Genomic DNA, 16,656 nt, shown 5'->3' on the forward strand with positions numbered 1-16,656 from the left:
ATTAAAGGCCCTCACAAACACAGGTCATGCCAGAACACAAAAAGGCTGAACTCTAGGAACCTACTCATCCTTCCCATCAAACCTGAACAAACCACATCAACAACCAATTCTAACCACGAAGGCATGTTGCACAATCGCAGATCCGCAGGTAAATACGGCGCAGAGATAGTAGAATTGATCACCTTACAAGACATCAACATTCTATTCCTCAAGGAAACTGTTTTATCCTGAGTATTACATTACAATTAATAATGCCCCACCAGGAGCAGCCTGCCTAGCTGCTCAGCCCATCTCCAACTGTCACCACTCATCCACACAGGCACCCAGGCATTCCATTCATCACAGTCACACCAACATTCCGTTACCATCTCTCACTCTGGCTTAGCAGCCAGGAAGACCTAGGCTGATTTCAATTAAATGTAATACTCAGGATATAACTGAATTGCTAAATGACTGGCTAAGAATTTTCCATTAAGCGCTTAGAGAGGGAGGGCTGCACTGGGGTCTTAATTGCTGCCAATCATGAACTTGCCATCCATCTCAATGCCTGTAGGAGATTTTGTTGCACCTACAATCAATTAACCATAAGTGAACTGACTTCACCCTACAATGAAACTATAACAAATTGAGGGGATAAAAGTAGGCCACCCTGAAACTCAAAAGGCAAAAAAACGGTCCTGTCTGTGGCATGATAAGAAACTAAACTAAGAGAAGGCAGCTCCAACTAACTGAAAGAAAATGGAGACAAAACCTCTCCGCAACGGATCTCACTAAACTTCAGCTAGTTTGAAACAGCTACAACACCTCATCTTCAAGTCGAAGGCCTCCTTCTTCAGAACTCCATTAGACAACTCACACAACCACTCAGGCAAACTCTTCAATATCCGCAACAATTCACTAGCTCTGTTTATGATCGATATTTCACAATAGTCTTTCTGCACAGCAAATATCATCCTAAAACTTTATTTCGGTTAACATAATCCTAAAAGTACATGTAAAAACATTAAAATATTGGCAGCTCATAAAAGTACAAAATGCATTATTATGATTATTTGCTGAATCCATACACCCAAGGCATACTAAGTTGATTAAAATGAAAAAAATAAAAGAGAGAAAATACTACATACATTTACTGAACAAGTCTACAACCAGTCAGCAAAAACCTCAAAAGGGTCTGCTATGCTCATTGGAAAACAATGGAAAAACACTCAGTAAAGTATACAATTTGCTCATTTGGTGGGCCCTGGCCCAGATCAATTAGCTAGCAACCAAGACTCTCTTATAATATCATAGTATTTATAAACTCTAGCAGGGAAGCCTAATTATGAAAAAAAACCCTATTGCACCAGAATTCACTGCTGAGAAGACCTGCCAAAAATTCTTTTGATGATAATATCTAAAGTGCTCTGTGCCTTTGAGGTATGTCTAGAAATCATATGACATATTGCTCTGATCTTATATGCCAGATTGACTGCACATACTTTGAATTTGAGAAAACAATACAGCTTTTATTGTCTGTGTTGCTTACTCTCAGTGCATTATGTCGATCTTTGATTCCCAGAGCATGACCGGGATAATCCACCAAGCACGTTGCTTCACATAAGCTCTACAAAAAACATAACAAGGGTTCGTCATTCTCCTCTGCCTGACAACCCATAGAGCATAACTCAGTTAAATTGCCACGTTTGGTCCATGAACAGGTGAAAGTAGTGAGAGGGTGATTTCTTAATCGAAATTTGATAAACAGGCCCCTCTTAAATGGAAGTTTAAAGTGATCCATGAATTTCTCAAATTGAAATTCACACTTGACCGCTAAAACAGGGTCAGAAATGCTGTCTGTTGGAACAACAGTGCACCTAGTGCTTAGTAAAGTGTTCCAGAAGCTTAATTTCACAGATTCACAAGCACCTGTGGGAATGGAGGAGGGATGCAACCAATACTCACTCAATTCTAGCCTACTCAACCATGTTTTTATATAACATAGCCAAGGGATTGTCTAAAAACGAGACATATAGGAAGCCTTGTTCTATGTCTACTGATTTCCATCTTATGGTCAGAAAGTGTACTGACCATAGCCAAGGAAGTGAGCCAAAGCCAACAAATTACCTAATATATCCCAAAGACATTCTCTATAGAGCACCAACTCCTTTGTTGTCCACATGTGAATCCAATATAATGCTGGATCAAAAGCAGCCAGCAGGTCTACAAACGAGACATACAGGAAGCCTTGTTCTATGTCTACTTATTTACATTTTATGGTCAGAAAGTGTGAAATCTGGTGTATCATGCTAGTCTTAGCTTTGCACCCAGTTTGGAAATGCATAAGCACTTTGTTAGCAGATAACCACTCCCAAAGTCTTGTGAGAATTTGCTTACTATATACATTTTGGATGTTATCAATGAGGCTTATGGGTCGATAGTTGTCAGGGATATTCCTAGCACCCTTCTAGAAGATCTGCATAATTTCTGCTCCCTTCCAAGAAATAGGAATTGGGGCTCTAGCAGCTATAACATTTGAAAATGTATTTATGTACGGTCCCCATATTAATGGCTCCGAGTGATCCAAATCAGAGGGGATCTTATTAAGGCCAGTTTTCTGGGCCTGTATTGTGTTAAAGGGTTCTTTCAGTGTAAATTTCACTAGCTCTCTCCTGACCCCTTCAGTTTCACCAGATGACATAGGATCGACATTATAATCTACACATGTTGGTTCCTAATAGAGGGATGAAAAGCACTCTACTCACTCCCAAGAAGCTATATGAGTAGTCTGTCCGGTTTTAGGTTTAAACCTATAATAACTGATAAAACCCCACTGAAAGGGAAATGGCCCTCCTCAGTGTAAACATATAAACATTGAAAAAACACCTGCATAACCACAAACTAAATGCCATTCAAAGAAAGGAAAAGGAGAGTGAAAGAGTCATTTTTTTCTTCCTGGAGGGGCTAATACTGTTAGATTTCATATCAGTACCCTAATATAGGTCCAGGGAACATCGTACACTTTCCCTACATCAGCTCCCGTTATTTCATATGAACGAGCCTTATAAGGACATAACTCCATATAGGGACAGAATGCCTTATATGGACATCCCGCCTTATAAGGGCTGCAGCCTTTTATGGACTAAACCTTTCACCTTGTTCCATGCCGAGGGTGGGTTCTTCCCAATCGATATTGCTAAGACATCATCCTTAGAGCACATGAATAATTGATGAGTACACTCTCCAGGGGGTACACTTCACCTCTCCCATCGATGCACAAGGTTTCATCCCCAAAGTCATCCTCATACTGAACAATGGGTAACACACGTACATAGACTGTATAAATACAGCACCTCTTGCTATCAGAAAGCCGGAGGGAACCAAGACTTCGAGGCCGACACACTGACCAGAGACGCTCAGGCCCACCATCGCTCCAGCTGACAGTGGTCTGACGATGCCTTATGGGGTGTCTAATTCAAGTCCAGGACGAAGTCCCATACTCTCACTATTAAGGTATTGGGTTCCGACTAAAGCCTAGTGGGATTCTTGGCTCTTAGGCTTAGGCTCTATAGCACCTACTTACATGCTAGATACACTTAGGTACATCTAGTCAGGCATCTTAGGAGTACGCACTTTATTTTATAAATGCATTTCCTATTCCTGTATATGTTCATGACTAATTGAAAAATGGTAGAACAATACTATTTCTTTTTATTCACTGTACTGCTGGTTCTGTGTTACAGTCGTAACAGCGCACTTATTTTACATGGGAAGAGCAACGATACAATAAATTCTTATTGTAAAAACGCTCGACTGTTTCTTCTCTGTATCTCTCAGAGAACAAAACAAGCATGCATGAGTGACTAAGCGAAAAGTAGTATATTGTTTCCACGAGTCTGAGGTTATTGTGTTCTGAGGTTGCCAAAAACGAATCTCTCTAATAGCAGGAGAGTCTAGTGGCACTGCGAGCTAGCTAATGCAAACCATAGGCTAACTTATGCGGCGGGGGTGCACGGAGTCAGTCTGCCACCAGACCCACAGTATATGTTATCCGTAAACAGCGTAGGTCCTGCATGACAGGGTACTATTAGGACTACACTACAATACAATATAACTTTGTTATACAAGCTAGCAGAAAGATAGACCGGGCTAACATTATTCTGCTTGAGTTTTGTTGTTTAGGGATGTCACTAAAATACTGTTTCTTCTTCCTTTTGCCAGTTTTTTGGTCTTTGGTCTAAAGATGCAGGGTTTAGAAGCTTGTTTTAGGTCTTGTTTAATTATTTTATAAACTGTAGAGAATAAGGAAATATCAAAATCATGTTTGATATTTTTGCTGCGTTTAATGCTTTCATTGATAGGTAGAATTGCTGGTTGCAGAAGAATCTTTCCTAATATGTGCCATCACATTTACCCACAGAGAATGGGTAAAAAACCCTATATCAGCCCCCAGTTTCTAGTGAGCCAGTATTGATAGTAGGTGAATTGCCAACAACCCAGGCTTTGAACATTCAATGCAAGGTATAGTGACAAGTATATGTGAAAAGAGTGCTATCACCAAGCATCTGGGATAGTGGTAAAAACATGACAGGATGGAACATGGAACGCAGTGTCTCTTGGAATGCTTCTGCATAAAGGTTCTTTCCAAGTTCAACAAAGATTGGAGTGATATTGTTTGTATTTGCAGGGATTTAGCAACGTATATGAAAAAGTTGTGCGACGACCTGTCAAAATCGATACCTGAGCTGAAGTGCTTCTCTGTAGAAGATCGTTGCCACTTGTTAGATGGTATGTTGAAAGGATCTTTACAATCTTCAGAGTTAATGAAGAATGCTATTAACTTGTTAGTCCATTCTGGTGCACTGTTTTGTTATGCGCTGGAACTAACACACCAATGTTTCTCATTTAGTGCTTTCTGTGGCATCAAAGAAAGAGTCAGCCCAACTGTCACTTAGCTGATGGTTTTCAGCCCAAGGGGCTGTGAATTCTATATTATCCATGTGGCAACTGTTTACAGAATTTTTGCTGAGGGAGGATGCCAAAGGCAAGAAATGTGAGGATCGTTTGTCGCAAATTGATAGTGATGTGAAAAAAAGTACACTCTACTGCATTCTTAGATTTTTACAGGACAACACAACTGCTGTAGTGGACATAATAAAAAAACTAGAGTCTGAAAAAACCCTTGTTTGCCAAGTGTTCAGCATAATTGATGCAGATGTGAAACATGTCCTTAAGAGTAGGCTGGGCCACACCTTTAGTGACTTTGGCACTGCAACATGTTCCATGTTAGAGTGCTTGCCACTTGGTAAACAAAGCAATGTTGAAGAGCAATTCAGGAACTTTTATTTTACAATGTATGAGAAATGGCTTGCAATGGAGCATAGAATTTTCTCTATAGTTTCAAAAGTGCTGCTTCATTCATTTTTGACCGCTTTAACATCTCTGAGGGTATAAGTAGCCAGTTCAACGCAAATGTTGCAGAACCTGCCCAGAGAATCACAATCTCCAAGTGCACCAGTATTGGCATGGAAAGCTAGGTCAGTGGCCAGAGTTAGCAAATTGTGTACTGGCTGTTTTGACGTTGCCCGTCTCAAGTGCCGATGTTGAGAGGGCCTTTTCACAGAAAAACGTTTACATGGGAAGGACAAAGCACATGACCAAATACTCACTAAAGAAGGATTGTATGGTATACTACAACAGGTTTGATTTGCAAAAATTTATTTGGACCTCATATACACTGTATGTACACTACCATGCATTATCAGTGTAGTCAAGCAATAATAAAAGCGAAACATTCCATAATCACTGGAAAAACAATGTTTCTGTTGTTTTATATGGCACGAAAATATGTAACCAACCACTGATAACCACTGTTTTTTAAGGAATTGAAATCACTTGAAATCACTGGAAAAAACACCACCAGAATTTACCAAAAATAGAAACTGAAAACAGGAAAGCTTATATATGAGTTTCTGGGCGACAAGGTTCTTTGGGCCCTCCATGTGTGACTAAGTGCCAAAAAACCCTATACATACCTCTGTGTGCATTCAGTTATATTAATCCCATCATTCTTTTTATTGCCTTAACAGTAAATATCATTCAATATACTTTAGCCCTCCTTCTACCTTACAGGATATAAATGGAAAGGTTTTAAACCTACTGAAACTAGTGTATGAATGTTCATCCGAAGGGGGCTATTGAGGTAAATTTTAATTTGTATCCACCACCTATACCAACGCCTTTTTTTTCAATGTTCATTTGGATTTCAAATGTAGTCACGCTTTGGCTGTTGTTCCCCCAGTATCTAGTACATCGACAGCATTGATGACTTCCTCATTGTTTATTAATACCAGATCTGGTCTTGCCTCCTGCATTTCTTATAAAACAACATCAAATATTCTATCTGTGGAAGACCATTAATCTCACACCCTCTACAGTCAGGCAAACATCTCCCTCTAAATATAAAAAGCATTTGCAATGCAATCGGTCTCGCATTTGTGAAAGTTAGAACTATTGGTGTTGTAAATGATACTGTTTTTTCACTTATATGTTTTGTTTGTAGAAGAGTGGATGTATATTGTTTGGATTGGAATTATGCAGATTGAAATGTAATTGTTAGTTGTGGAATTGTGTGGGGTAGAATTTTGTGGTGTGTATTGGAAATATGTGGTATGGGGAATAGATAGGGGTAAGAGCTGTATAAAATAGAAAGTTTCATTGAATCTGATAGGTAGTTTGTGTATGAAGTGGTGAATGAAGTCTCGACAGAGTAGTAGAAAGAGTATGTGAGAAAAAGAGAATGAAGGGGAGAGAAGGTTATAGATGCGTTAAGAAGAGGAGAAGAGTGTGTGTTTGTGGTGTGGATTTAAAAAAAGAAGTTATGGTAAAGAAACTGTGCTGAAAGACCAGAAGTGAAACAATATGAGAAATGCTGGAGGAGTGCGTAAGAGAACGAGAGAGTAGTGTGTGAGAGAGAGAGAGAGAGAGAGAGAGAAAAGGAGTATGGGGAGGGGCACTTAGGGGGGGGGGTGAGAGGTGGACCTGTACTCTGTATGATGATGTATATGAAGGGAGCATGTGTGAGCAGGCAGTTTAGAGAGGAGATGGGTAGTTTGAGGGAGGGATGGGAAGAGGCAGTGGAATTGTGAGATGAGAGGTGTTAGTGTGAGGGAATGAGAGGGACAGTGTGTTTGTGTGGGAAAGATGATAGTGTTTTATGAAGTGCAATGTAGAGATGGGTTGTATTACATTTTTTGTTGTGTAGTGAAAATATGTTGCTTGGTATGATGTAACACTGTGTAATCCCCGTGCACTCAGAAATATGTGAATGGTTCAAGACAATAATTTCGGCACTCCTTGTGTCACACGGAGTCCCAACGTGTCGTACAAATGAAAATATATTGTGAGGAGAAACGTCTTCTCACTGACAGGGGCGCACTTAATATACGATGAAACACACGGGTTTCTTCACCAATTTTCATTTATTGATCGAAACACAAATTATTTGATTCCATACGATGAGTTTCAAATGTTCATCAATTCATGTGGAAAATCATGTTCATACTTCATTTCCAATAAAGTCAAATATTCTCTTTCATGACAACCTTAGATGTCCACCCAATGCATTTCGGGTCAATAACATCTGACCCTTCTTCAGGGGTCTAAAAATAAATGAGACAGGACCATTAAGTTCACTATGAACATTAAACTAAATGCATAAACAAAAAATCAATAACGAGTGCTAAATCATGTCAAAAATCAAATCATAAATGATCATACACTCTGATGCTAAAAATTCAACAACCTAAAAGGTGCCTAAAAACTAGAGAAATGTGCAGCGAAAAAAATGGAAAGTCACATAAGCTATGGGAAACATGCACATGATCTGAAGAACGGTGAACTCAAATCTACTGAAAGATGATCTGTCCATGAGCGTATAAAAAGTGAAATACGATCAAAAAGATCGCATAAAAATTATAACTATCACGGTGTAGACTTACTGGGGGCTAAGCGGTCTCCGTGGCTGTCAGGTTTCTGAACTCGACGGACGGCGTTCGCGCCAAAACAGGTAACGAGTCAAAGTGAAACATGATGGGTCAGGATTAGTAGACCAAATCACGTGGTATGAGACTGAACTAAAAACTACACTATGAATGGCTCTTGGGGGAACCAGTGAAGTCCCCAGTAAGTCTACACCGTGATAGTTATAATTTTTATGCGATCTTTTTGATCGTATTTCACTTTTTATACGCTCATACGCTTGGTATGATGTGGCATTATGTGGATAGAAATTGAATGGTATGAACTGTAGTGGAATTATGTATAGTGAGATAGTGTGTTATGTATTTAAATATGTGGATTATTTTCTGTAGTTAATTTGCGGTGTGTGGGACCAAATTACATTGCAGTATGCCATAAGTGATCCTCAAATCACCAAAGTAATAAAACAGAGTTTTACAGGGAAAAAGGCATAGACGTTTATGTTCTGGGAGTTAAAAGAATGTTAATGTTTAATCTTTTATAACAGTACATTTGCTTTAAATGTTCGAATTGAAATAATAATCAACGTTATCTGCTACCACACTTAAATAGTAAACTATGACATTGTAGGATGGTTTGCTGATACCAGTACGTGAAATGCTCCCTTCAAAGAACAGCAGTTTGGTAGTGTTTGAGACCAATTTTTGATAACTGATACTCACTGCCTCCGAATAATCAACTTTTGCTAAACAGTGAACAAAAGAACACAGTACCATACCATAGTATGTGTTTATTATAAAGTGGCATTTTTTTATTTGCTAGACTTTTATTGCATAAATTAAATAATGTAGACAGCAGTCGGACAGCGATTGGTGCTGTCAATGTCTTTAGCCAAGTTTTACTGAGTAGAGCGGATGTATGAGGGGTGGAATTGAAATATGTGTAGTGTAAATATGTGGCATGGTGTGGAGTGGAATTATATGGAGCATAATTATATTGCATGATGTGGATTTACATGGAGTGGCATTGTTTGGCGTGGAGTGGCATGTAGTGAAGTCGAATTATGTGGCATGATGTTGAGTTATATTGTGTGGATTGCAATTATGTGGTGTGAAATTGTGTGGGTTGGAGTGGAATGGTTTCTTATGGAATTGTGTGGCACTGAGTGGAGTTATGTGAGGTGGATTTATGTGGTATAGTGTGCAATAGAATTATGTGGATATTAATTATGCAGTATTAAGTTTAGTGGACTTATGTCTAGTGGTATTGTGTGTCGTAAAGTGGCATGTATTGAGTGGAATATGTAGTATGTTGTAGAATTATGTGGCATGATGTGGATTCTGTGGTGTTGATTGGATGTATGTGGTATCTAGTTGAATTATGTGTTGTGGAGTGGAATTTAATGTCATGGAATGGAATTGTGTGGAGTTGAATTGTGTTGTGTGGAATTGTGTGGCACTGACTGAAATTATGTTGAGCGGAATCATGTGGCATGGTGTGGAGTGTATTTATGTGGAGTGTTGCTATGTGGCATGGAGTAGATTTATGTGGAGTGTAATTATGTGGTATGGAGTAGAGTGTTATTCTGTGGGAAATGGAATTGTGCGGCATTGAATTGTGTGGCGTGGCATTGTGTGGGATTGTGTGGCATGGTGTGGAATTATGTGGTGTAAATATGGGGCATGCTGGAGTTGAATTTTGTTGAGTGTAATTATGTGTTTTGGAGCCGAGTGGATATATGTGGAGTGTAATTATGTGGTGTGAAGTGTAATTATGTAGGTTGGAGTGGAATTATGTGGAGTGAAATTATCTGGAGTTGAATTGTGTTGCGTGAGTGTGATGGAATTATTTTGCATGGAGTGGTATTATGTGAAGTGGAATTATGTGGCATGGAGCAGAGTGGAAAAGTGTGGAGATTAATTTGATGGATTGCATTTATGTGGCATGTCGAATGATGTGTAGTTGAATTGGGTTTATTTATGATGTGTGAAATTATGCAATGATGAAATGTGTTGTGTGGTGGAATTATGTGGTGTGCATTTGTGTGTTGTGAAAATGCATGGCACTTAACCCCTTCCCCGCTCATGACGGAACGGTTCCGTCATGAGCCACGGTTGCCGTGTGCTCATGACGGAACGGTTCCGTCATGACACGCCCGTTGGCGGCCGCTCCGCCTACGCGGCGCTGTTTCCCCGCCTGTGCGGGGGGACAACGCAACTGGGCGGAGTCATGACGGAACCGTTCCGTCATGAGCACAGCTCAACTGTGGCTCATGACGGAGCGGCTCCGTCATGAGCACAGGCCCACCACGCTGCCCCCCTGCCCCCCCCAGCGCTGCAGCGGAATGTCCCCAGCAGCGAAGGGGTTAATTGTGTAGCGCTCTGTTGAATTATGTGGGGTTGAATGTTTGCTGTCTTCATAAGCCAGCTAAGAGCGAGGCACAGTTTGCATCCAGTGATCTTTGCAGGCCTTGAATTGCTGTTGACTTGGAATGCGCTAGGGTCAGACTTAACAACTTTGGAATTGGGGAACCATGTTTGAGTCTCAGCATCGGCTCAACATCCTGTGATCCTGCGCAGTTCAGTGTATAAAAGAGACTAATATGACCTTGTGTAATGTAGCCGTTGCTCATGTAAAGCCCTAGAACCTCTTTGGGTCGAGTTTCGTTATATAAAATTGCAAAAATAAGAATGATTTGACAGTGAGGGCTGATTTGGCCCATGGACTATATGAGAAAATGGAATAATCTTTGTTGACGAGATGAGGAAAATAATTACATTCTGTAGGGTGGGATAATTCAGTTTGGGACTTACTTTTTGGGTTTGAAGACTCGTTTTGCTTTAAAGTTATTCATCAGGAGAGAGTAATGTGTAGTTTGTTTTTCGGGGGCGAACAGCTGGGAAAGACTGCTGGGTTCATGAAAATACATTTTTGACATTTTACGTAGCACGACTTTGATAAGACTTGTACCGTGTGTAGGAGCGGAAGGGGTTTGGGGGGGAAGGGGGGATGAAAGCGCTTCTTGTGGGAATTTGCTGCAGCGGCTAGCACTTTAGACAGGATTGTTTATGTTAAGGGCTGGGCTTCCATGGTTTACATTATGAAGAGGGGGAAGGGGCTATACCGTGCACTTCTACACTATAGTCACTGGTTCACAGCACAGGGATCTGATGTAGGCTAAGAGGTGTCTTCATTTTGTGAAACATTCGTCAATTATGATTACAGCAGAAACCCAATAATTACGCTGCGTGTCTGTTAGAAATGGGATTTCTGGTTGGCTAAGGCTTGCGCCAAAGCCAGGCAGAAACTACCACTCTAGTCAGGGCAAGGGAGTTACACGCCAAAGATAACCCCTGCTCACCCCCTTGGTAGATTGGCACGAGCAGTCAGGCTTATCCTGGAGGCAATGTGTAAAGCATTTGAGCAAAACCCACAGCAACAACATACTAGGCACACCACAAAAGGAACTACACAAGGTTATATCAAAAATAGCCTTTGTATTATCATAACACATTAGAATAGTAATCACATAATATACAATGTGCCCACTGGTATCAGGTAATATCTACAAGGGATTATTTACACCTGGCAGGGCCACTTGGACTACTGTCAGCACCATCACTTAGAACACAGCAAATGTAGAACATATACTACGTAGAACACAACCCGCTCTCACTGACCATTACTGTACTCAGCATCATCCTGTAACATAAACCATATTACGCACAGTCTCATATTAGGTGCAAAATACATTATATGCCAACCTCATCAGTCTAACACTTTAGACCCTAACCTCCTAATCATAACTCACATTCGGCATAAATCACATTTAGGCATGAGTCACATTTAGGCATGAATCACATTAGGCATAAATCACATTAGGCATAAATCACATTTAGGTATGAATCACATTAGGCCCAAACCTCCTTAGCATAGACACCCTCCTAAGCATAAACACATTACGCATTAGGCCTCACCGACATAACCTCATTATGTAAGAATCTCATGAACATAACCATCATTGGAGGCATAAACCAAGGTGCATACATCACATTTGGCACATAATACATCTTAGGCAGGGACTCAGCAGTGCACCGCGGTAACACCACTACCAGGTGCATACATCACCTGAGGGCCTTGCGCCCTTTCACCATTCTACCTATGACCCCAGGCCAACTGGCCTTCTCGCAGGGCTCAAATGCCCTATGTCCAGAATGTCCGGGCGCTAAGCTGCCACTTGCAGCTGGAGCAAAAAGTGTGCAATGCGCGGGCACCAATGTGCCTCCTGGGTCCGCTCCTAGGACTCCTCCATGCGTCCTGGCCTCAATGTAGCAGCTGCCCACTAATTGCTGGGCACCTGGGAACATCACTGGCACCACTGTGCCTCTGGACCCCTCACGGGGGCCCTACGAATCAATGCGCCCACGTTGCAGCTGCCCGCGCTGGTGCGGCAGCTGTAATAAGCAAAGGGAATGGGCCCTGGCACATCTGTGCCCCTTCAACCCCCACTGGGCCTCTCTTAACTCAATGTGCCCCCATCATGCAGCTGCCCTCTAGCAAGCGTGGCAGCTGCACAGAAATTGCCATGCAGGGAGGCATGTGCACCCCTGGTCCCTCTAGACCCCTGCGGGGGCCCCAGAAACACTGAGGTTCACGCTGGCGGGTCCGCTCAGGATACCCCCAGACACCGGCACCCATCAAATGGCAGGGTGAATCCCTCACTCACCGGGGCGGCTCTCCTGGGCGAATCTCCGTCTCCTCTTTTACTGCAGCAACACGTGGGACCGGCACTCGCACTCCTCTGGTCTCCTCTTGTGTCAGGAAACACTTGCACGCCATTACCATTTTGCACCAGAAAATGAAAAGACCTTAGTTTATAGTGAAACCCTCCTGCTGCAATGTCTGGTTGAATACTTATTAGGCTTGGCGACCCCGCTCCAAGATGGCCGCCTTATTTCCCTGTTTGCCTGCATGGCAAGAGTGGGGACATGAAGTCTCATGAGAGGCGAGACTACGTGTTCCGACGAAGCGCGTTCTACTGCGCACTTCAATTTGACAATAGTTGAGAGAAGTAGTTTTGTAACGGCGCTCCACAGAATCTAAGTCATTTCTTGAGCGCATTTCCGTTTTCTCCTCCGCATGTTTGTCTACCGATAGAGGAGAACTTTGAGAGTCCAAGCGCTCCTGAGGTCAGAGTCAGTAATTGGTTTCCCATTCCCGAATCCCGCATCAGGGTTCCCTGAGAAGAATAGACTGAACTGAAGACTCCGTGAGGTACTGCTTGCTCTCCTCGCGCCGATAGGCTTATCGTCGAGCTGAGGGTGAGCAAGAGTTGGTTTTGAGTAATCTTCAAGAAACTATTATATAAGACTTTGGAGCATTGACATTGAAGCACAGACAAAAGTATAATCAGTGCAACTCAGGCTTCTTTTCTTGCCTCCCTTGCGTGCTTACCTAATCTATCCTTCCTAGTTTTCCTCTCCTTTTCCCTTTTGCGCGTTTCCCATCAAGAAGCTGAGTATTTCCTGTGACATTGATACATCACCGCGAGAACTATTGATAACTTAAAGACTTAAACGAAGTCAGTCTTCTGGATTAACATTGCTGTTTCCTTTGCTGAAAATTCAGAAAGTAAACCAATTAAGACTAACACAGTTGGGGAGAGAGGAATGTTAAAGTAGTCAATGAGAGAGAGAGAGAGAGTGTAGGATAGGAGTGCAGTAACAATGATTATATCTCCTTTGTGCATTAGGTCATCACACTACACATCTACCAGTGAATAAACTAGCTGAATAAGAGGAGGAGCCATTACTCCAGCGAAACCTGGTAGGGAACGGAGAAGAACTAAAGACACTAGGAAGTAGAGGTTAGACAGTTATAGAAAGAAGTATTGAATTAAGTGTTGTCTCCTACTGTGCATTAGGTCTTCCAGATACCTTCCTACCAGGAATAGAAGTAGTAGTCCAGGTCTGCACGAGTGTCTCTTCTCTGTCTCATTCCCCTTTCTCCCTACCCGGAGCAGCTGCATTTAAGCAGTGGGAGGTGGGCATTGGGATCTGGCGTAATTCTGCCTCAGTGGAAAATCTGGTGCAACTTTTTTGACATCTTGCAGCGCAGGGCTTCCCTTGCTCACGGGAGCCCCGCTGATCAGCTGCCGCACTTCTCCTGCATGCGGAGCTTCCCTTTCCCCACGGGAGCTCCGTGCTGCCACAGGCGGCCTCAGCCGCTTCACCTCCTCACCCGGGCCCCCTCCTGGGACCCGGGACTTGGCTGTGGAGCCCACGAGGCTCCAGGTGGATTTTTCGGCAGTGGGCGGGACTTCCTGTGCGTGTCCCACCCAATGCCAGGCTACTTGGCCTGACTTCCTCTTTTCACCCAGGCCGCAGCGGTGATCCTCATTTGGGTCTTGGCGGCGATGCGGGGTGGGCACCCGCTCGTCACATAAATACCCGCATATTTCAAATTTCAAATAGCAGAGACGCGGGGTAGGCACCCGCCAGAAACCGCCAAAAAGCGGGGTGGGCAACCGCCACAATAAAGGCAAGAGACAGCGGGGAGGGCTCCCGCTCGATCGCTGCCTTGTGCAGGCGAATCCCCACGCCGGGGTTCCCTCGGGACGCCTCTGCAGCCCAGTGCTGCAGAGGCCAAGGCTCCTCTTCTTCCTCAGCAAATGAAGTACAGCGGTCAGGGGCGCTAGGAGCCCAAGTTCAAACAGCAAAAGCATTTAGGGATCAAGGGGCATAGCGGGGCCCAAGGAGGCCAGTACACAGGGCCCTCCAGCAGGGAGGCAAGCTGTCATGGCGGTGCCTCCTGCGGCCCCAGCTGCAGCAAGCACCCAGTAAGTCCAGAACAGCACATCAAACATGGGGTCACAGCCCCTACATTTATACCAACATTTCCTTTGTCTTCAGTGCAGGGCATGGGGGAACCAGATGCAACTGGTTCAGTGAGGATTTGGAGCACTTTGTTTTTCAAGCTCCTCTTCCCTTTGTCAGGTGGGGGCTAGGTGATCAGACACACCACAGGGGCGGAGCCAGCATTCACTAGGGAAGGCACCATCCTATTCAGAGTCAGGGGATTACCCCTCCATTACTCTTAGCCCAGGTGTCCCATTCAGCCTAGCGCTGACTCACCCTGCCCCTCCTGGAGCCACCCACACCTCCCAGCTCCTGTCACTCACAAGCCAGACATGCAATTCACATCAGGCAGGCAGACACATAGCAAACAGAAATGCCAACTTCTAAAAGTGGCATTTCTAAAATACCCACAATAAATCTGCGCACACCATTGCGCAGCATTTATTCACACAATTTCATACATACCAGACTTGACCACACTGTTCCTCTTACAACAGGAATTACCACTGACACACACTGATCAGGGAATCCCCAATGCATTCCTATGGGAAGGCAGGCCAACCTTACAAATGTAACACAGAGAGCGCACACACTTTACACTGGACCACAGTGCTAAAGTGCCCAGAGGCCTAAAACCACCAACACCAGGTCACAAAAAAGGCAAAAAGTTTAGGGGTGAACCTGCCAAAAAGGGCCATGTACAACAGTGTCATATAAGGAATTCATGGTTGTTTCGTATACAGGATCTGTAACACAGAAGGCCAGTTTGTCTCTGTGGCACGGAATGTGCTCTCATCGACTTGGAGGGTGTTCTCATTGCAGGAGTATGCCTCGGCTGAAGAGTGTCCACACCGGTGAATTCCGCATGCATTATAATAATGGGCAGCTAAATTCCTCAGGTGGTAACCATGCTTAGGTTGAATTGGTAAAGTAAACTTTTGGTGAATGTCCAAACGGAGATGCACACAACTTTATAAGGAGCATCATTTTGCGACACTTTTTTAAAAAGCGCTTCAAGTGATCACTTTATTCAGTTCGAAAACGAGCCATCGGGGGACCAGATATAAGTCATTTATGGGGCTGCAGAAAACCTCACCGAACATCCCTGACAAACTGGTCAATTAAGCTGAGCAAGCAAACAAGTTTCAGAGGAAAATATAAGTGTACCCGGTAGCAGCCTGCTGTTTAAAAGAATTTCCACAAAATGCAACAACCCACTCGTTCCAGTAAATTAAATGTCTTTTCCATTTTTCCTCTGAAAAGTATTTGATATAAAACATTTCAATTAATTCAGTGTTGCGATTTTGTGTTGTTCTGCTGAGAAGGCGCTATTAGCCAAATTACAGGGCACTGCTCTACGCTGTCGAATGGCAAACAAAAGATTCTGTCTGCAGTGGTGCCTGTGGGGGCTGTGGGCACAGGTCATACTCCCCGACCACAGACATCCAGAGACCCGGAGCAGTGGGGGTCATGGAGGAGCAGGGGCACCATCACAGGATCAAACAACAAGTTGCTGGGAGAGGAAATGAGAATGGGAGGAGGACGGGCAGAGAGGACGCAATGGGCAGTCTGTCTGAAAGCTGCAGGCAAAGAGCTCAGTGACTGCACCAAGCTCTTCACAAATCAGTGGCCACCTTCAAAAAACATATGGAAAAAATGCCCTCCAATGCGCATAAGCTTCCCAAAAACCAAGGCAAGCTTCCCAAAATGTATTAAAACAAAGCCGTAAAAAACATCATGCACAAGAGTCATGAAAAGCAATAAACAAGATCCCCACAAGGCGCGGGAATTCCTCGCGGCGCTGTGAGTGTAACCTGACCCACGTGGAGAGGAATGCAGC

The 16,656-nt window shown here is 43.3% G+C and overlaps 1 protein-coding gene across 12 annotated transcripts in view; it reads right to left on the reverse strand.

Moving 5' to 3' along the window:
- The window catches only part of PATJ (PATJ crumbs cell polarity complex component), a 1,359,209-nt gene that overhangs the window by 198,306 nt on the left and 1,144,247 nt on the right, over positions 1-16,656 (reverse strand). For 2 of the 12 annotated variants that reach the window (XM_085602448.1, XM_085602449.1), the window contains one exon: positions 7,448-7,640. The exons of the other annotated variants lie outside the window; for them this stretch is intronic. In XM_085602448.1, the coding sequence (XP_085458574.1) occupies positions 7,560-7,640 (81 nt within the window). In that variant the 3' untranslated portion in view covers positions 7,448-7,559. Of the gene's footprint in view, positions 1-7,447; positions 7,641-16,656 lie in introns of those variants that run through there. 12 annotated transcript variants of the gene reach the window in all.

Source organism: Triturus cristatus, chromosome 4_2 (genome assembly GCF_964204655.1).
Source record: "Triturus cristatus chromosome 4_2, aTriCri1.1, whole genome shotgun sequence".
Classification (NCBI taxonomy): Eukaryota; Metazoa; Chordata; class Amphibia; order Caudata; family Salamandridae; genus Triturus; species Triturus cristatus.